Raw genomic sequence first — 21,468 nt, 5'->3', positions numbered from 1 at the left:
GGCACTGAAAGCTCTGTCTTATAAGACTGGAAAGGGTATCCTATGAGGGAAGGAAAGGGGAGTTATACCTATAGTTTGAAGGAAAAAGCAAAATGGACTAAATGCAGCTCCAATCATCTGGACACAAAACGGAAAAGGGTAGACTAGTAATTCTGGGTGACAGAAATATACCATGGTATTTGTACTTTGGAGTTGAACATAGATAGACATGAACCAGAGGGGGAGAGGCCATTCCATTCAGGTAGCTCTCCTTCATAGGATGTATGTAGTGCCTTGCAAGGAAAAAAAAAAAAAAAAAACGGAAAAAGAAGCTTCTACCTTAGTTCTTCCTAAACAGTATTCCTTAATTAAACAGACAAACAGCCAGTTCTTGGTCTTATTACATAGTTTGTTTTGATTTTGTGTAACAAATGTTTCCTAAATCTCGCCACTGTTCTCCAAGTTCATTGCCACTGTTTCACTCCAGACACATTGTCTCCATTGTCTGCCATCAGTCTCTTAAGACTCCAAATTCACCTTCCCTATTTTTGTGAGAGTTCACTTCCTAAGAGGCATGGTAGGAAGTCACCCCCTTGGTTAAAAATTTGTTTGTTCTCCATGTTTATAAGATAAAATCCAGACACTCTTGGTTATCATACCAAGTTCTTTATTACCTGACTTCAACCTGTAGATACAGCCTACTTGGGCCATACTGACTTTTTTTTACCATTTTTCAGACACATCACCTTTTAGACTCTGCATATAAATATTCTGATTTTACATTTCTTTGAAAGAAGAACGAGAAGAACAATGACATAGGTAGCAAAAAACTCTGTAATTTCCAGCAATTCTACACTAAAGAGTACAAATAATCTGAAGTACAGGCATACCTTGGAGATATTGTGGGTTTGGTTCCAGACCACCACAGTAAAGAAAATATGGCAATGAAGTGTATCATGTGGATTATTTGGTTTCCCAGGGCATATAAAATTATGTTTAATACTCACAAACATAAAAAACAAACTTACGGTTAACAAAGGGGAAGGGGGAAGGGGGAAGGGGTAAATTAGGAGTTTGGGAATAGCAGATACAAACTACTATATATAAAATAAACAACAAGGTCCTACTGTATAGCACAGAGAACTATAATCACTATCTTGTTACAAAACATAATGGAAAGAATATGAAAAAGTATATATGTGTGTATATATATAAATATATATATATATATGCATATATGTATTAGTGAATCACTTTGCTGTACACCAGAAACTAACACAGCATTGTAAACAACTATACTTCAATAAAAAATATTAAATTAAAAATTCAAAGCCATTAAAAAAATAAGTAAATGAAAGTTATGTCTGTACTATACTGTAGTCTATTAGGTGTGCAATAGCATTATGTCTGAAAAAAACGATGCACACACCTTAATTTAAAAAACCTTATTTCTATAAAATAGTAACCATCATCTGAGCCTTCAGTGAGTTGTAGTAATAGTCAAAGCTCACTGATCACAGATCATCATAACAAATATAATAATTACGAAAAAGTTTGAAATATTGCAAGAATTACCAAAATGTGACACAGAAACATGAAGTGAGCAAATGCTGTTGGAAATACGGCACCAATAAACTTGCTTGATGCAGGTTTGCCAAAAACCTTCAATTTGTAAAAAACACAACATCTGCAAAGCACAATAAATTGAAGCACAATAAAACAAAGTACACCTGTATCTGTTAGGGAGATTTTAGAAGGAGGTAGGTACAAAAATTTGCCTGCAATCATATCAAGCTATGAAAGTCTTTAGAAGTACAGATACTCAAAACTTACCCAGATTCACTCAGTGAACAGGAACCTCCAGAGATCAGTCCCTAAATCCATACTTTACAAAAGCTACCCAAGTGATTCTGCTGCAAAGCCGACTTTGAGAACTACTGCTTTTCAAAGGCCTAGTTCAAAATGCCACCATTATGAACCTTACATAGCAACAAGCTTGTTCCCAGAAGAGAAATGAAACTTCCAATAAACTTACCTAAGTGAGTTCATCTCTGTTTTCTGATGAGATGAGTCACCAGCCACATGGCTAAGTTTTTGAGCTTGGAGTTTTACTTTTTTCTCTAAAGACTCTATTGTTTCTTTCATTTTTAACATTTTAGACTTTAATTCACATTTTTCGTTTTCAAGCTATAATTAAATTTTAAAAATTAATAGGTATATGTCTCAGTTTCTTTTCCTTAAGCACTCTGGAAGAAAACTAAGGAAATAAATTAGATTTATTTAAAAACACTTTAAAAGTCACGTGTACACTTTAGGTTCTAGATGTCAGAATAGGCAAACACATTTTTCTCTCTCTCCTCTTCAGTATCATTGAAATCAAAGAAAAGATACCAAAAAAGAAAGGCAAGAAAGGAAGAAAAGAATGTATCCATAACAGCAATGAAGGGAAACCACTAGCAGGCCAAAATTTTGAGAAATTTCTAAAAAAAAATGTAGCTAGGACTGAACTGAAGAAAGATCAGAGCAGAAAATACCGTAACCCAAACACAAAATGGACAAGATTTACATGAGGAACCTGTAACATGTTCCTGAAGAGCATAAAACACAACCTGACAATGTGAAGACACACCATATTTCTGAATGGGAACACAATATTGGAAAGGGATTAAAATTTCCTGAAATAATTGTAAATTCAATAAAATTTCAGTAAGAATCCTGACAAAACCTTTTTAAAATTAGATGGGTGACTCAGATTTCATTCTAAAATTTATTTAGGAAAAAAGAAAGTTAAGAAAAAACAGTAAAAATGGGGGGCGGGAGGAAGACTGCAGTTAGGCTTGCTTTATGAGATATCAAAATAAATGAAAAAGCTACTATAATTAAGACAGTATGGATTTCACATATGGATAAGCAGATACATCACAGATGTAAGTTTAGAAAAGGCAGCATTTTAAGAAAGTGGGAAAAGAATAAACTTTTTAAAAATAGAGCTGGGATAGCCACTCATTGAAGACAAAAAATTAGCTAGATTCTATTTTATTTTACGTACAAAAATAAACTCCAGATGCAATAATGATCTATATACAAAATTCAAAACCAAGAAACATTAGTGATAAATTTCAGTCTTCCAGTTGAAACTGTAGACTGACCACACACATTTTTAACACCCTTCTTCTGGAAACAGTGCTAAAATGACAGTAAAGAAATAAGGTTATATACTCATAAGGACAGAGAGAACAAGAGAGAAAACAAGGGTGAACAAGTGACTTCAAAAACTTGTGGAAGACAGAGCAGAGAGTGGTTCAGAGTGGAAGAAAGATATATACAATCTAAAGCAGGGTCTGAACCTAGGAACTAACGACCTTTGAGGCCAGATAATTGTTTGTTGTGAGGGCCGTCCTGTGCACTGTAGGACGTTTAGCAACATCCCTGCCTTCTGCTTACCAGATACAATAAGTACTTTTTCCCCTAATTGTGACAGACAAAAATTCTCCAGATATTGCCAAATATCTCTTAGGAGGCAGAACTGGCCCCAGTAGAGAATCACTGACCTAAAATGGCCACAGTAGGGAATACCAATGAGCGCAACCAGTTGACTTAGCCTGAAGAAGCTCAACACGTGGAGGCATGAAGCCGTGGGGGGGGGGGGGGTCACAAAGAGAACTGAACAAGGAGATTGGCTGAAAGTCTATATACTGGGACACTCATACCCCAGTTATCTCTTTCTAGAAAGTTCTCTTGGAAATCAAATATATTTAAAAAATCAATAGAAGGGCTAAAAGACAAAGTTGAGGCAATCTCCCAGAAAGTTGAACAAAAAGTCAAAGAGAAAATAAAGGAGAAAGGATAAGAATATTAGATCTCTTTAGGAAGTCTAAAACCAACAAATAAAGCTCCAGAGAGAGAAAACAGAAGAGTATAGTAAATTGAAGACATAAGATAAAGAGAAAACCCCAAATCCTTTCAGAAATAAAAACATGTCATGTACAGAGGACTCAGAAAAGAATAGCATCAGACATCTCAAAGAAAGTTGAAAGACCAATGGAGAACAGTATTCAAAATTTTTAGTGAAAATAATTTTCCAATCTGGACTGCCACATGCCTAAGCCAAATCATAAATTATAAAAGTTCAATAAAGACATTTTCAGACAAGTAGAGTACCAAAAAAATTTCCTCCCATGTATTCTTTTTCAGGAAACTGCTGGAGAAGATGCTATACCATAATGAAGGAACAAACCAAGAAAAGAAGAAAACATGAGGTTCAACACAGGAGAGGGGGACAGGGAAAGTCTTATGAGGACAGCTATGGAGAGACATAGCCCATAATGAATCAAGACAGAAAGCTCAAGAAGGAGGAAAAAAGGGGAAAAAGACCAGAACTGGTTAAGTTTGAAAACTCAAAAAATATTGAAAGGCATGTGGCACAGATGGAGTTCTTGATAAAAATTAGCAATGAAAAACAGAAAAGTAACAAAAAACAGAATGAAACAAAACAAAACAAAAGCAATTATTAACTCCAGGAAAATGGTCTACAAGAAAAAAGGTAAGAGTAGTACTGTCCCACTTGGCTGAGCCGTAAACCACGAGAAGTCTTGGTAATATAAACAATAACTACTTAAGTGAGCAAAATATGTAATTAAACTATGTAATGGGGGAAGAAAAGGGGAGTGCTAATCCATCATCTACCATCACGGAGACTCACTAAATAACCTTAAATCAATAAAGACTAAATAGCACGAGCACATTATTTAGAAACAGGGAAGTAAACACCAGGAAAGAGAGTTGTGGATGGTAATTTGTGGGATATGGAGGTGGGAAAGGAAAAAAAAATTTTTTGGCACTAAAAATCTTCCAGAATTCTTGTTCAAACAAGAGTACATGTGTGGTATAAAGACTAAAAACAGGAACGTTTGTGTATCCATCACCTGGCTTAAAAAATATTACCTGAACCTTTGACACTACTGTGAGCAGTCTCCAGTGACATCCTCTAACTCCTGCCCACAGTATCCACTAACCTGAGTCTTCTGTTTCTCATTTCTTGCTTTTCCTTAGCACACCACATTTGTATGAGTCTCCAAACAATTTACAGTTTAGGTTAGCATGTTTTTCAACTTTACATAAGCAGAATCATACTGCATGTTTTCTTCAACATCATATTTGCAAGATTCATGCATGTTGATGTTTGTAGCTATTATTCATTCATTTTTGTTGCTCTGTAACACGCCATTGTATGACTTACCACTGTTTATTTTCCTCACAACTGACATCCAGATTGTTTTCTTTTTTCTGTCAGAGAGTAAACATTTTAGGTTTTGTGAGCCATATGGTCCTTTGCCACTACTCTACTGTAACAAAGACACAGCCATAAACAATGAATTAACAAATAAGCATGGCTGTGTTCCAATAAAAACTTTATTACAAAAACAGACTGGAGACCAGATTTGGTCTAGAGGCCATAGTTTATTGACTTTGATCCAGGGTTCATATCTAGAAATGTATTTGCTGGCTAATAGAGTATGCCTTTGCTAACCTAGAACAATGCCAAATTATTCTCCAAAGAGGTACCACCAGTTTGCACTCCCAGAAGCTTCACAAAACTAATAATACTAGCTATAACTTGTTAATTTCTGATGGATGTGAAATGATTTTGCTGTGGTTGTAATTGGTATTTTCCCTCTTATTGAAGTAGAACATCTTTTTATATTTATTAACCATTTATAATTTCTTCTGCCATGAAGTGTCAATTCACATCTTCTGTTGAGGTTTTTTTAGGTTAAATGTATAGTAAGTTGTTCTCTGCATTATTGGCTTGTCTTTTCAATTTATGGCAATTTGATAAACAAAGATGTTCTTGTCAATGTGGTCCTATTTATCTATGTTTTCTTTAAAGAAATAAACTTATTTGTGTCTTGTTTAGGAGCAAACACTGGCACCTGACACCTGCTAGCTGTGTGATCTTGGGCAAGCTTCCCCTCTGTTTCTTTATCTGTGAAATAAGGATAATATTAGCATTTACTTCTTATGGTTGTTGTAAGAATTAAAATTATATACATAAATATATATAAAATGTTGAGAATAGTACCTGACACACAGTAAATGCTATATAAATGATTGCTATTATTATTATTTTGTCAAGGTAAAAAAGATTTTTCTCTTGTATTTTCTTCTAAAATTTGTAGCTATTTCTTGAACATTCAAGGTTGCAAGTAACCTTGAACTGATTTTTGGGTCTGGTATATTTTAGGTAGGATCCAATTCTCTTTTATTTTTTATTTAAAAAAATATCTATCTATCTAGCTAGCTATCTATCTACCTATCCATCCATCCATCCATCCATCCATCCATCCATCCATCCATCCATCCATCTAGACTGTGCTGGGTCTTAGGTGCGGCACACGAGATCTTCATTGCAGCGTGTGGGATCTTTTAGTTGCGGCATGCAGACTCTTAGTTACGGCATGCGTGTGTGATCTAGTTTCCTGACCAGGGATCAAACCTGGGCCCTCTTCATTGGGAGTGCAGAGTCTTTCCCACTGGACCACGGGGGAAGTCCCCAATTACTTTTTTATATACATATATATGAACAATTGTCCCAGATACAATTTTGTGGGTTTGCTCTCTACTGGGTTTTATCACTCTCTTAATCCCTGAGCACTACCACCCTATCTTAATTAATGACTCTAAAGCCTTTATATCTAGTAAGACAAGTTCCACACCACGTTCTTCTTTAAAATTTCTTTGTGATTCTTGGCTCTTTGCTTCCATGTAAATTTTAAAATCTATTGTCAGTGTTCACTCTCACACACATCCACCCACCCAGCCATCTTCTTGGGATTTCAGCTGAAACTACATCAACTCTACAGATGAATTTGGCAAGAATTTACATTATTTTATAAACATAATATCTGTCACCTTTTTAATAAATTGGATATATCTCTCCACTTATTTAGGTCTTCCTTAATGTCTTTCAGTAAGGATGCAAAATGTTTTCTATTAAGATCCTGCAAAATTATATATAGGTATCTTGTATTATTTATTGCTACAAAAATGGTATGGATTTTCTTTTTATCTTGCTTAGGATTTGTCATGCTACTAGAATTCACTGTACATCCTGAATCAGAGGATTCCTGTGTTTTCTATCATACCTAGAAAAGTATCAGTTATTATGTCTTCAAATACAGCCTTCTCCCATATTTTATTATATTCTCCTAGAATTTTGACTAAATAAATGTTGGACCTTCTCACTTTATTCTCTAAGGCTTTAACTTATTTTATATTTTCTATCTCCTAGTCTCTTTCCAATGACTTCTAGTACTTCAGATATATTTTCCAGTTCATTAATTCTTGCTTTCAGATTCTGGGCAGGCTAGAGTGACAGGGACCCTTCTACCTGAAATAACTAAAAATTTGGGCAAAGCATATGGAACAATGGTTTTCAAAACACTGGCCATTAGGCAATGATGGATAGTGACCCCTGAGAGATGAACAAGTGAGATGAGCCCTATAATTGTTCCAGTTTATTGCCTGAAGAATTTCCAAGCTGTGGCACAGGGAAAGAAACCAGCTGGACCTGGTGATTCCCGTAAGTTCAGAATACAGGACTGAGAGTCAAGGGAGGCCAAAGCCGTTAGAATTCGCAGGGCGGATACTGGAGGAGAACTGCACAGAGTAAGAGCACCAGAGATCTATAAAGGGTGCCCCTTGAATCTTCAGCTGAGGAGAGCACAGCTCACAGAGAGCTACCCAAGGCCAGGGAAAGAACCATCAAAGAATTAGAGGGAACAGTACTGAGGGCTCATGCAGGGCCAGGAATAGGTTCTTTTCCCATCAGTCATTTGAAAACCTCATAATTCATGAGGCAACTGGTAGTGAGCGTACTCAAAAAGATTTGGTTTCAGTAGTAAAACAAAATTAGTCCGAAACTAAATGCCATTCTAGTCCCACCTAATTAAGCTTAAAAGCAAAATCAAAAAGTAACAAGCTACTTCCATCTGACTTAAGCGTATCCCAGAACAAACTTCAAGAGTGTTTCTAGGAATACAAGCTCTCCAGCAACCAAGAAAATAAAATTCACAATGTCTGACATCCAATCTAAAGTTAGCAGGCATACAAAGAAGCAGGAAAATACAACCTATGAGGAAGAGGGAAAAAAATCAAGTGGCCCAAAGCTGATAGAAACAGATGATAGAATTAGCAGACAAATAAAAACAATGAAGACAGGGAAAAAGAAACTAGTCAAAACAAAACACAGAAAGCAAAAAAGACTATCAGAACACATACCAATTTGTTAAAAGCCCTATCTCTAGTGAGAGCAATAAGGAATGAAAATGATTTTCACTTTTTACTCTAAGTCTGTATTACATGATTTTTAAACAAGAGCAAAACAACAATAATCATAGCTAACACTTACTGAGTGCTTACGATATGTCAGTAACTATACTAAGTTCTTGATATCTATTAACTCATTTAATTTTCACAAAAACTCTAAGAAGTAAGTATTAGCACCATTTCTATCTTACAAATAAAGAAATTAAGGGAAGAAAAGTTTAAGAAACTTGCCTACAGGTAACAGGTGACAAAGATGGATTTGAATCTAAGTAGTCAACCTTCAGAGTACATACTCCTAGTCACTGTTATACAGTTTCTCTAACATATTATTTTTTAATTTTAAAAACATAAAAAAAAGAAAAAGAAAAACAAATACCATATGCTAACACATATATATGGAATCTAAAAAAAAAAAAATGGTTCTGATGAACCTAGAGTCAGGACCGGAATAAAGACACAGATGTACAAGATGGATTTGAGGACATGGGGGCTGGGCGGGGGAAGGGTAAGCTGGGATGAAGTGAGAGAGGGCATGGACATATACACTACCAAATGTAAAATAGATAGCTAGTGGGAAGCAACTGTATAGCACAGGGAGACCAGCTCAGTGCTTTGTGACCACATAGAGGGGTGGGATAGGGAGGGTGGGAGGAGACGCAAGAGGGAGGGGATATGGGGATGTATGTATACATATAGCTGATTCACTTTGTTATAGAGCAGAAACTAACACAATATTGTAAAGCAATTATACTCCAATAAAGATGTGAATTTAAAAAAATGATAAAGAAAAACAAACAAAAAAAACATACAGTACATTAAAACTATAATTAAAATAGTCATTCATACAACAAAATATACCCCAAATTCAGTTTGATAAATTACCTGGTGATTAACACATGTCAAATGTTCAACAGTTTTCTCTAATTCTGATTTTCCCAAAATACTCATTTCATGGAGATTCTGTAAGAGAATTTTATAGATGTTCACTCACGTCAGATAATAAAACAAAATTACCAAAGTAAGCAATGCAAGTCTACAGTACTATTTTATCTGTCTTTTTATAACATAGAAATGTTTTAGAAAGAAAATCATTCGAAATTTTACCAAAACAATGCTTTTGGTTGAAAACAAAAACACAAGAGGTTCTCATCTTTTATGCTTTACCTCCATGTATGACTATAACAGAAGACACAGATTGGTATGGGTTCATTTATAAAGATTTGCACAGATCAATCCATTAGCACAACTATAAAGGGAAAAACCCAGCAGGTTAAGTAAGCTCAGGAGAATGCCCTCATGAGAGGAGATGAAAGAGGAAAAGAGTATAAAGGAAGAACAGATGGGATCAGAAAGACACAGGAAGCAGAACGCTACAGGGCCATGCAAGTGATCAGTTTCAACAATGAGCTGGTCAACAGTGTAAACACGAGTGTTGTTATTTTTGGTTATATTACCTTATCCAACTTTTGCTGATGCTAAGTCTAGGACAAGTGACATGTTGGTGTTCTGTGAGAATTTTTCATGCAAATTCTTACTTCCATCCATGTTATTCATTAAAAATAAGTAAAGACATCTGATGTTTGGATTATATATTTCATTGAAAAGATCACTGTGCTGTATGCATTTTTTTGTTTATTAAATCATTCAACTGGTATTGAGTACATACTATATACCCAGCACCAAGTAAGGTATTAGGAATACAGTAAAATGGATAAAGTCTCTGATGTCATAGACATTATAGTCTATTAAAGACAAACCTTAAACATATTAAAATAAAATCCATGAATATTCTGCTAGGAAAAGGAACTTTATGGCGACATACTGAAAGGGAGTCTAGGATCTAGGGTTCATTTCCTTTGTGAGGAAATGATGTTTAACTTGGCTATAAAGGATGAACAGGAATTAGCCAGGTGAGGGGACTGGAAGGGGTGAAGGATTTTTTCCTTAGAAAGTTGAGGGCAAGAAAAAGTCCATTAAGCCTAGCGTTGAGAAACTGAGGGGTGAGGAATAGGGGGGATGAGCTTGGGGAAAAGAAGCTAGACCTTGAAGTAGGCAAGGGCCAATCATCGAAGTCCCTGAAAACAGTTAATGGATTTTAAATAGGAAGTGATGTGATCGGATTTATATCTTTGAAAGATGACTCTGACTTCAGTGTGAAATACAGATTTGAGAGGCCGCTAATACACTAGTGCAGTTGAGAGAGAATAATGGCCAAAATAGGATGGTAGCAGGGGAACAGAAACAAGTAGGCTGATTGAAGAGAAACCAGTGTGAGCTGAGGAGCCAGATTCTTTGTGACTTCATTAGCAGGTGATCTTGGACAAATTATTATTACTGCTTTTTTAAAATTAAGGTATAGTTGATCCACAATATTATATGTCTTAGGTGTACAACAAAGTGACTCACAATTTTTAAAGATTATACTTCATTTATAGTTTTTATAAAATATTGGCTGTATTCCCTGTGCTGTACAATATATCCTTGTAGCTTATTTATTTTATACATAGTTGTTTGTACCTCTTAATCTCCTACCCCATTTTGCTCCTCTCCCCTTCCCTCTCCCCACTGGTCACCACTAGTTTATTCTCTGTATCTGTGAGTCTGATTCTTTTTTGTTATATTCACTAGTTTGTTTTATTTAGATTCTATATATAAGTGGTAACAGACAGTATTTGTCTTCCTCTGACTTACCTAAGCATAATACCCTCCAAGTCCATCCATGTTGTTGCAAACGCCAAAATTTAATTCTTTTTTTATGGCTGAGTGGGTACTCCATTGTGTGTGTGTGTGTGTGTGTGTGTGTGGGTATATATATACACATATATATATATATATATGTATATATATCACATCTTCTTTATCCATTCATTTGTTGATGGACACTTAAGTTGTGTCCATATCTTGGCAACTATAAATAAGGCTGCTATGAACATATATCTTTTCGAATTAGTGTTTTCATTTTCTTCAGATATATACCCAGGAGTGGAATTGCTGGATCATACAGTAGTTGCATTTTTAGGTTTCTGAGGAACCTGCATACTGTTTTCCACAGTGGCTGCACCAATTTACATTCCCACCAACAGTATACAAGGGTTCCCTTTTCTCCACAACCTTGCCAACATTCGCTATTTGTGTTTTTTTTTTTGATGACAGCCATTCTGACAGGTATAAGGTGATATCTCGTTGCGGTTTTGAATGTCATTTCTCTGATGATTAGCAATGTTGAGCATCTTTTCACGTGTCTGTTGGCTGGGCAAATTATTTAAACTCACTGTAACTCAGAGACCACATCTGTAAGCATTACCTGACTAAAAAGGCAATTGTGAAGATTTGCTGAGATAGCTCTTATAAAAAGCACTCAGAACAGAGCTTCCCACATGGAAAGGGCTTAATAAATGTTAACTATTATTTAAGAGGTAGCATCAATAGGACTTTGTGATTAAATGAGAGATAGGAGCTTTCAGGGAAAGAGGACTCAGTGCCTGGGTTCAACAACTGGGTAGATAGATCGTGGAACAACAGGAAACTACTAGAGAAGACTTAAAGACTGAGAGGATTAGTTCAGTTTTTATGTAAAAGACCTATTGCAAACTCATAAATCCTGACTCTTGTAATCCAGAAAGATTCTGGTCATATGAATGTCACTTTTTCTGAGTTTTTGGTACAAGTGCATTTCTTTAATCCTGTTTTTACATTCCTTAGTCATTTCAATGATATGGAAAAGGCTAAACCAGTAGCTTGTACTAAAACTTGCCATATTGCACAGAAGTTTTCCATTTGGTAATTTTAACAATTATTTTTATAAAAAAGCACTTTCTGGAAGGCAATATTCCAAAGGATCCCAATTAAAAGTATTTTGTAGGGGTAAAACTTTAACTGAAAATTTATGACATAAAGACTACCCTTATAATACTTAAAATGTTTTTATTCTTAATCTTAGCGACTAATTTCTAAGCATTAATTCAATAATATTTATTGGAAGTAAACTATGGACTCTGTAATAGTTAACAGTAATAGTTTAATATTGAGTTCTTATAATGTACTGAGCAGTATGAAGTGCTTTATGTATATTAAAATTTTGGGGGAGATTATAAAATATAAAATACTGTCCCTAGATATTACACCAAAAGCACACGCAATAAAAGAAAAAATAGATAAATTGGACTTCATCAAAATTAAAAACTATCTGTGCTTCAAAGGACAATACTAAGAAAATGAAAAGACAACCCACTGAATGGGGGAAAGTATTTGCAAATCATATATCTGATAAGGGGACTATATTGAGAATATATTGATACAAAGTATTCTTATAATTCAATAATAATGAGACAACCCCATTTAAAAATGGGCAAAGGATCTGAATAGACACTGAAGAAGATATACAAGTGACCAAATAAGCACTGAAAGTAAGCACATTAGCTAACAGAGAAATGCAAATGAAAACCACAATGGATACTACTTCACACCCACCAGCATGATGATAATAAAAAACCTAATAACAAGTATTGCTGAGGATGTACAGAAATTAGAACTCTTGTACACTGTTGGTGGGAATATAAATGGTAAAGCCACTTTGGAAAACAGCTTGGCAGTTGCTCAAATGGTTAGTTATAGTTATCATATGAATCTAGGTATATGTCCAAGATAAATGAAAACATATATCCACATAAAAAGTTGTATACAAATGTTCATAGCACCATTATTCATAACAGCCAAAAAGTAGAAACCATCCCAATGATAAAATATTTTCTATCCATAAAATGGAATATTATTCCACAATAAAAAGGAATAAAGTATTGATACATACTACATAATGGATGAACCTTGAAAACATTATGCTAAGCTATGGAAGCCAGACATAAAGAAACACTTACTGAATGATTCAATTTATATGAAATGTCCAGAGTAGGTAAATCTAGAGATAGAAAGTAGATTAGTGGTTGTCTAGGCCTGAGGAGGCTGGGGAAAATTAAGAGTGGCTGCTATTGGGTACAGGGTTTCTTTTCGAGGTAATGAAAATCCTCTAAAATTGATTGTGGTGATGGTTGAACAAGGCTGTGAATGTACTAAAACCAAAGAATTGTACACTTTAAATGGGTGAATTATATAGTAAAGTGAATATCTCAATGAAGTTGTTTTGCAAAAAAAGATAATGCCCCTCCACATGAAGGACTTCCTATTGAGATCAGAGGTTGGTTCTTTTCTATAAAGAACCAGATGATAAATATTTAGGCTTTGTGGACCATACAGTTTTTATCGCAGTTACTCAACTCTGCCACTGCAGCACAAAAAAAGCTACACAAAACACATAAACGAATGAGTATTCCAATTAATGAGTATTATCAACAATGAAATCTGAGTTTCATAATTTTCATGTCTCATGAAATATTTTTCTTCTGATATTTTTTCAATGATTTTAAAATGTAAAAACCATTCTTAGCACACGGGCCATACAAAAACACAGCGTTCTGGATTTGGCTCATGTGCCATTGTTTGCCAACCCCTGATCTAGATTCAAAATAGTCATGTCACAGGAAAACATATAAAAAGACCTCCCCTTTTCTCAATAAATTATCTTTTAAAAATAAGTCAATTAAGTCAATACGTACTTTTAACTTTTCTTTTAAAGCTTCTCTTTCTGCCATAATCCTTCTTAAGTCAGATAATGCAAGTTCTTTTTCCTTTTCCATAAGACTAACAGTATTATGGGAGACTGTGGTTTGGGCAGATTCTTGTCTGAGTGCAGATAATTCTTCCTGAGCCTTAATGTATTAAAGATATAAATTAAAAAACATTGGACATGCTCCCAGTTTAAAAAAGGCAACTAAACATATGCTACTTTTGCTCTCTTCCCAAATGCCACCAAAATGAGAGTAAAAGGATTAATGTAATAACAGTAATAATAAAAACAAAGGACAAGGAGATTGAGGGAAGTGCCAGCCACAAAATTTGGGAAACCAAATAGCACATGGACAACTAGTAATAAACTAAGCAGTCCCAAGAAAGCAGAAATCTAAGCTAACAGTGGGAAAAGCCCAGAAGTGGATCAATTTGTACTGCAGAATCCCAAAAAAGCACCAGAAGTGAAAACGGCTTTTTCAACTTGGCCTCTTAACCCGTATGTCCTTCTCTCCCTCTAAAAAAAGCAATAGGATTTCATGGGAGATTGGTATGGGAACAAATTTTGGTGATAAACACCATGCTTTGCTCAGACTCACCTTGCCCTCTAACAACTGAGGCTTTATAATTAGCCCAAACTGTATTGAATCTCCCCTCCCTATCCCTAGAGGCTAAGTCCTTAATATCCAATTAGTGAGTGCTACCCACTGTTTCATAGACATACCCCAACATGTCTGAATCCCAAGGATACACTTGGCTCAGAGTCAGGCTGAGACTCATTCAGTAGTTTTAGAAATAGGGAATTATCCCTAACTGACCTGACTCATAGATAAGCTAGAAAAGAGGAAGAATAAATATGAAAAAGCAATAGAAATCTCTGCTTTGGGAACAGAATGATAGTAGAAACTATTACTTATTAATTCTAACTCTGAAGGAAAATCACTAAGGTCCATATATTACAGTAATTTAAAGGATATATACTGGTACCATTACAGTTAACTGGTGCTATATAATCTGTTGGCTTAATTATAATCAATATCTTACTTCATTATATAAGACACTTAGTTTATCTCTTTCTGCTGTCAATAATTTAACATTGGACTGTATATCCTCCATATGTTTTTCAAATCTTTCTAGCATATGCTGAAGTTCATCTCTTTCTCTTGTGATCACATGAATTTCTGAGTTGTAATCACCCTGAAACATAATTCAAAAACAGAAGTTATCATTTGTTATAATTATCACCATTTGGTTGCCACAAGAATGCTGATGATGAGACTGACTGAAAGATGCTAACAGACAAAAAGAACACAACTTCTTTAATGTAATTAAGGAACACAATTTTTAATCTATAAGGAGAGAAGGAGAGAGAGTGCTGGCAGTACTGGGGCAAATTTCCTGGCCTTCAAGTTCCCAGCAAGGGACCCAGTTGCCACTGATACTACTTGATCAGATTCCATGAGATGTTTCAACTGTCATTCTCCCTGAGTTGTTTATACTGGTGGTAACTAAAGTATAATCCCCAGACCAGAAGCATGTAGCATCTGGGAACTTGTTAGGCATGCAAGTTTTGGGGCCCACCCCAGACCTACTCGATCAGAAACTTTGGGGACAGGGCCCAGTAACTGGTTTATCAAGCCCTCCAGGTGATTCTGATTCATACTGATTGTTGGGAATCCCTAGTTTATAACCCTCTCCAGGGGAGGAATTAAGAGGGTATGTGTATAGCTGCTCATCCAGTACAAGTAACTGTACAGCCTAGCACATTCCTCAGTGTCTTCTGTGACTGAATCTAAGATCAATTTCCCTAGCACACCAAACCCCAACTATCCCAGCTTCAAACCTATGTGAGGTCTATTTTTGCAATCAGATAAATATAAATATTTCTTTTTTTTAAGATTTATTATTTATTTATTTTTGGCTGCATCGGGTCTTAGTTGCAGCTCACGGGCCCTTTGTTGCGGCACGCGGGATTCTCTCCAGTTGTGGAGTGTGGGTTTTCTCTTCTGAAGTTGTGGTGTGCAGGCTCCAGGGAGCATGGGCTCTGTAGTTTGTGGCACGCGGGCTCTCTAGTTGAGGCGGGCGAGCTCAGTAGTTGTGGCGCGCGCAGGCTTAGCTGCCCTGCGGCATGTGGGATCTTAGTTCCCCGACCAGGGATCGAACCCACGTGGCCTGCATTGGAAGGCCGATTCTTTACCACTGGACCACCAGGGAAGTCCCAATATAAATATTTCTACCAGACGGTGTACATTAGGGATGTTCACTGAATAAGCAACTACTTCCAACATTTCTAAAACAAGATTTTGCCTATTATTCCAGTACAATTCAAAAAATCCACTATCTTCATAGCTATTGTAGAAAATAAATACAGTAAATGTAGACTTGGGATCTGTGGTATATTAATGTTCAAGTACTAAATGCAGAAGCTCCAGATAGTGATAATCTGATAATCTGGTACACTGGGAAGCATCCTAATCTATGTTATTCAGTATCTACTGTGCACATACCATGACCAATATAGACTTGGTAAATGGTAGATATCTGTGAAGTTCCCTTCACCTGCCACTTGGAAATAAGTTATCCTCTTGGTTAAACAAGCAAAATTAAGGCATAATGGATGAGATTAGCTATATGGACACCTTAAAGGACAAGATGTATTATAGGACAAAAGCAATTAGGGTGAGGACTTAATCAAGGTTTAAATAACAATAAAAGAAAATCTGTAACTTAACAGTATCTAAATAAAAATATCTTACAAAAGGGAGGTGGGCTGCCTATGTTTTAGAAAGGAGAGCTCAATGAATAAGGATTTGACAGTCTATTTTCATTACTGTCTAGGTCTCAGCTTAAACATCACTTTCTCTAAGGAGTCCTTCAGGATTCTCCAACCTAATTCAGATCTCCCTCAATGTACTCTCATAGCATTCTGAATCTTTCCTGTATTCTTCCCTCATTAACACTTACTTTACATGAGATTATAAAGTTATTTACATGATTGGGTGTTTAATGTGTCTTTACCACTAAAATGTAAGCTCTATCAGGGACACAGTAGGTATCTGGTCTTACCACATCTTCAGAACCTAGCATGGTACCCAGTAAAATGAATGAATTCTCTACTTTTCCAAATAGATCTTGTATGTAGGCATTTATATTTGTGTTAATAATTCCCTTTTACCACTCCATTGTTCCTAATACACACACACACACACACACACACACACACACACACACACACACACACACAGGCACACACACAATGCTAAAGACTGTGAGGATAGGAAACAGGTCTTCTTTATCGCATATTCTGGGTATCTCATTCATAGTACATTCTCAGTGTATGTCTACTGAACTGAACCTAACTTTCTACCTAGACCTGATGTGCTTTGAACCAGCAAATAATAAGGAAATGAAACATTTACTAGGAACTAGGTGTTAATGCTGAACCCTTCTACAAATTATCTCATGTAACCTTCACAAGAGGCTGTAGTTACTTTCCTCACTTTGCAAATGAGGAAACGTGAAGTTAGGTAACTTGCCTAAGGTCATAAAGCCAGTGTGCAGAGTTGAAACTTCTATCAGGTTTCCAAATCCAAAGCACTTTCTGCTACACTATACTCAAAACTCACATTTGGAACCCTAGTCAGTACAACGTGAAAGAGGACAGTGCCGTCCCTACACAGACAACAGAGAATCAATGGGTGTACTGTTGACAAAAATCATTGATATTAAAAATGTCAATATTTTACTGAGTTGCTGCAATCCCAAGAAACTCTGCCTAACAATTTGCCATAAAGCAGGGGTTGAAAACTCACAGCCTGTACCTAATTCAGCTTTAGAGAAGTCTTTGTTGTCTGCCAACAAGTGTTTCTAAGCACGTTTAAAATACCCAATTTTAGGTGGGAATTTACTCTAGTTCCCAGAACTCACAACTGTCTTACACTCCATCCATTTCACTCATGTACATCACCTATTATTCCCCACCATGCCTGAAATTTATTACTGGGACTTTAAAATGCTATCAATGTCCCAACTTTCTAAACTTTAGAAAGTGAATTCTTTATCTACGTCAGGTAACATTAGAATATTTCAAGAAGTAAATAAGTTGAAGGGGGAGAAAGTCTCTCCTAATTTCACCAGTACCTTACCAGTACATCTCAATTTGTCTTTCAATTATGAATTCACACCAAGCAAACAAATCAAATATTTAAAAGCGTTGAGGTACTTATCTACTCAGTTCTATTTAATAAATACTTGATTAAACTCATCAACCATCTTGTAGAAGATTGTCTGACACAATGAAGGTGATCAATTCAGTGATTTTTCCCGATCCCTAGGTATATATGGAGCTTGAAAACAACTCAGTACACATAAATTAACTTACACTGCATTTTCCACCAATTCATTGTGCTTGTAACAGATAACACAGCATAGTGTTTAAACTAAACTTTGTAAGTCAAATTCAGCCACTAGCCAATGAGGTTAAAAAACAGTCTAATCAGAAAATGACTCAAAACCATTTGACAATGGACAGAGATCTTCAGGAAAAAGATGACATAGTTGGTTAATAGAGCCAAGTCTGAAATCAAATGTTCTGAGTTTTAATGATTTTACTCCTAACTTCCCCTAATTTTATCTAGTGTGTAGACAACATTAGGGTCACATAAGCCTCCAGGACTCCCATAGCTCCAAAGCTTAAAATAAAGAAAAATCTAAAGAACCCAAATGATATTTATAAAATGTTGAAAATAATTAAGACCTAAAATAGAGACACATGCTTTTAATCTCTTATAAATCATGGTTATCTTTAAGTAATATATGTCTTTAGACTACCGAGTTGCAAATGTGATTGTAGTGGACAAATGGGATGATCTGTCCAGCACTCACTGACATTTTGTACCTTCCCCTGTCGCATAGTTATCATGGAAGATGACTGGTCTGTACAATGTGGCCTGGCTTTCTGACTGGTCCAAGGCTGGGAATGGCATGAAGCCATATAAACAAAGCCACTTTGCTTCAAGAGACAAAATGCATCTGATACAGAAAGTAAAGGATAGAAAGAGAGGGAATATCCAATAGCATGAGTTCCTGATTCCAGTTTCTGGAAGCTCAGATGCCCCTGCACTCCTCCCATATATATAATGAGCTATTCAATCTTTCCTTAATTTCCAGGAGTCAGTATGCTTTGCTTTGTTCTTAAGTAGTTTTCCTAATTAATACAGTGTTCCTAAAGTACAGGTCATGGAAGAAAACAAAAATCAAAATTAAGAAAGACTTCTTAAAAGCAAGTAGAATAACGTTAGATTTAATACAATAATAAACCATAAAAGTTTGCTCATAAAGATACTTTCTTGCCTTATCAATTACTCTCATAAAGAGATATTACCTTTTCTAGTGTCTTAATTACTGGAATTTTTTCACATGTAGAATGACTTCGAGAGCAAGATCTTCGCTGTATTAAATGCTGGAGTCTTTCTAGCTCTTTCTTATAAAAATCTCGTTCATCTTCTATACCTTTCAGAAACGTATCTAAACGAGAAGGTGACTTGTCTCGTCGTTTTATTCCATGTTCTAGCCTCATCCTCTCAACTTCCAAAGTAAGTTCTCTTTCTGCAAATTAAAGTATAAAATATTAAAACAATGTTGCATATAAAATGTATAATCAGCCAAATAAATTGTATCAATAACTTTTACAATGTAAGTTACTAAAAATCATTAGCTATTTCGTATATCACCTATAACTGCCAGATATCAAAGAGGTAAATGCTGAAAGGAAAAGAGAAAAAAAACAAAAGCAAAAATTAAAAGTTTAAATAAAATCCAATAAGTCAAAGTCCTCTGCTTTTGTCATATACAAGGATAGGTACTATTTAGTACTACACAGTGAAGCAGTAAATCATCACATGGTACATTCTGATGACCTGAAAATGCACTAAAAGAAAATTTACCTGTAAACAATTGATCATAATGTGGGCAATTTTAACATTAAGCTTGAATTTAATATAGTATATATACAAAGAGGTCAAAACAACTAGTCTTTCTTTAAATAAACACAATTATTAACTTTTACCACAGAAATCACCTTTTCAGGAGTCATAAGTAGCCTAATACTGGCAATTTCATATAGTTCAATTTAACTGATATTCTTTACAACTCTAAAGCATGAAATGATTTTCAAGACATATTCTGATTCACTTCCCATCTTTTCTTTCATTCATTCCACAGATAATTATTGAGTATTTACTATATGCCCAGCATGAGCTAAGGATACAAGTATGAAAAACATAGCCAAGGTCAAATAATTATTCTAGTTGTAGTAGGACAAGAGCTACAAAAGAACAGCATGCAATGCAATCTGGAGGATGAATAGGGAAATTCATTCTGAGGAGTGACCAGCGAGGTAAGAAAGTATGAGAGTGGAAGGAACAGGCAAATGTGTTAAATGCTAAGTCAAATAAACTGATGAATGGAAAAGTGTCCACTGCATTTAGCATAATGGAGGTGAGTGGTGACCTTAACAAGAGCTGTTTTATTGGTGACGTGAGGACAGAGCCAACTGGAGTGGACTGAGGTGATAAAGGGTAGTTGGTGATCAAGCAGAAAAGTACAGATGACTTTTTTTTTTTTTTTTTTCAGATGACTTTTTAAAGTGTTAAAGCTATGATGAGAAGGAAAGAGTGGCTGGATAGGAATGGGTACAATTTTTGCTTTTAGAATGGGAGAAGGGTAAGCATGTTTGAATACTAATGGGAAAAACAGTACAAAGGCTAAAGTTAGGAAAGGAGATAATTAATATGAAAGCGTTTTAAAATTAGAGAGAATGGGATCTAGAGAACAGATGGAGGCAGTGGCCTTTCATAAGAGGTACAAGTAACAGGAGGGAAGATAAAGATGGACAGGTTCAAGATCTGGGGACAGGAAACCGACAGAATGCCTCCCTGACGGCTTCCATTTTCTTAGGGGAAATCAAAGGTTAAGATCATCCTCTTAGAATGGGTTTACTGAGAATGAAAAACACTTGAAAACGTTCCCTGCAGAGACTGGGCAACTAAGCAGTAAGAAGTATAGAGTAAGATTTCCACACATCACTGAGGGGTGGGTGCTGTGGTTTGGGACCACACAAGTTACAATGCCGTTGATACTGTCGGGTGCACACGCAAGGACTGCTTAGCTGCTCGTGTGTGAGTACTTTGGTTGATCCATGGCTAGGTTTTGTGCAGGGGGATATATTCAAAACACAAAGGAATGAGGGAGTTTCAGGTATCTGAAAAATTACACTGAAATGGCAGGATAGAGCTAGCATGAAAGGAAGTAAATTGCAAAGTTTTATATGTAGGTCTAAGCACTTTAATAATATATTAACCCATTTAATCCTCACAACAACCTTCTGGATTAGGTGCCACCATTAACCACACAGATATGGAAACTGAAGCAATGCTAAGGAACATGCTCAGGTCATACAGCTGGTAAGTAGAGAAGGTTAGACAGAATATCCACATGAATGCTGAAGAGCCTAGGATATAGCTTCTTCTTAAAATAGCACAC

General features: G+C 35.7%; 1 protein-coding gene across 1 annotated transcript in view; it reads right to left on the bottom strand.

Annotated features, from left to right (window-relative positions):
* The window catches only part of CEP135 (centrosomal protein 135), an 82,781-nt gene that overhangs the window by 23,739 nt on the left and 37,574 nt on the right, over positions 1-21,468 (bottom strand). The window contains exons 11-15 of the mRNA XM_082838891.1: positions 19,310-19,533; positions 14,971-15,123; positions 13,917-14,069; positions 9,190-9,267; positions 2,015-2,166 (exon numbers count right to left, since the gene is read on the bottom strand). Coding sequence (XP_082695017.1) covers positions 2,015-2,166; positions 9,190-9,267; positions 13,917-14,069; positions 14,971-15,123; positions 19,310-19,533 — 760 coding nt within the window. The remainder of the gene's footprint in view (positions 1-2,014; positions 2,167-9,189; positions 9,268-13,916; positions 14,070-14,970; positions 15,124-19,309; positions 19,534-21,468) is intronic.

Source organism: Leucopleurus acutus (assembly GCF_964270905.1).
Source record: "Leucopleurus acutus genome assembly, chromosome: 4".
Taxonomy (NCBI): domain Eukaryota; kingdom Metazoa; phylum Chordata; class Mammalia; order Artiodactyla; family Delphinidae; genus Leucopleurus; species Leucopleurus acutus.
This window is presented reverse-complemented; position numbering and strand designations above follow the sequence as displayed.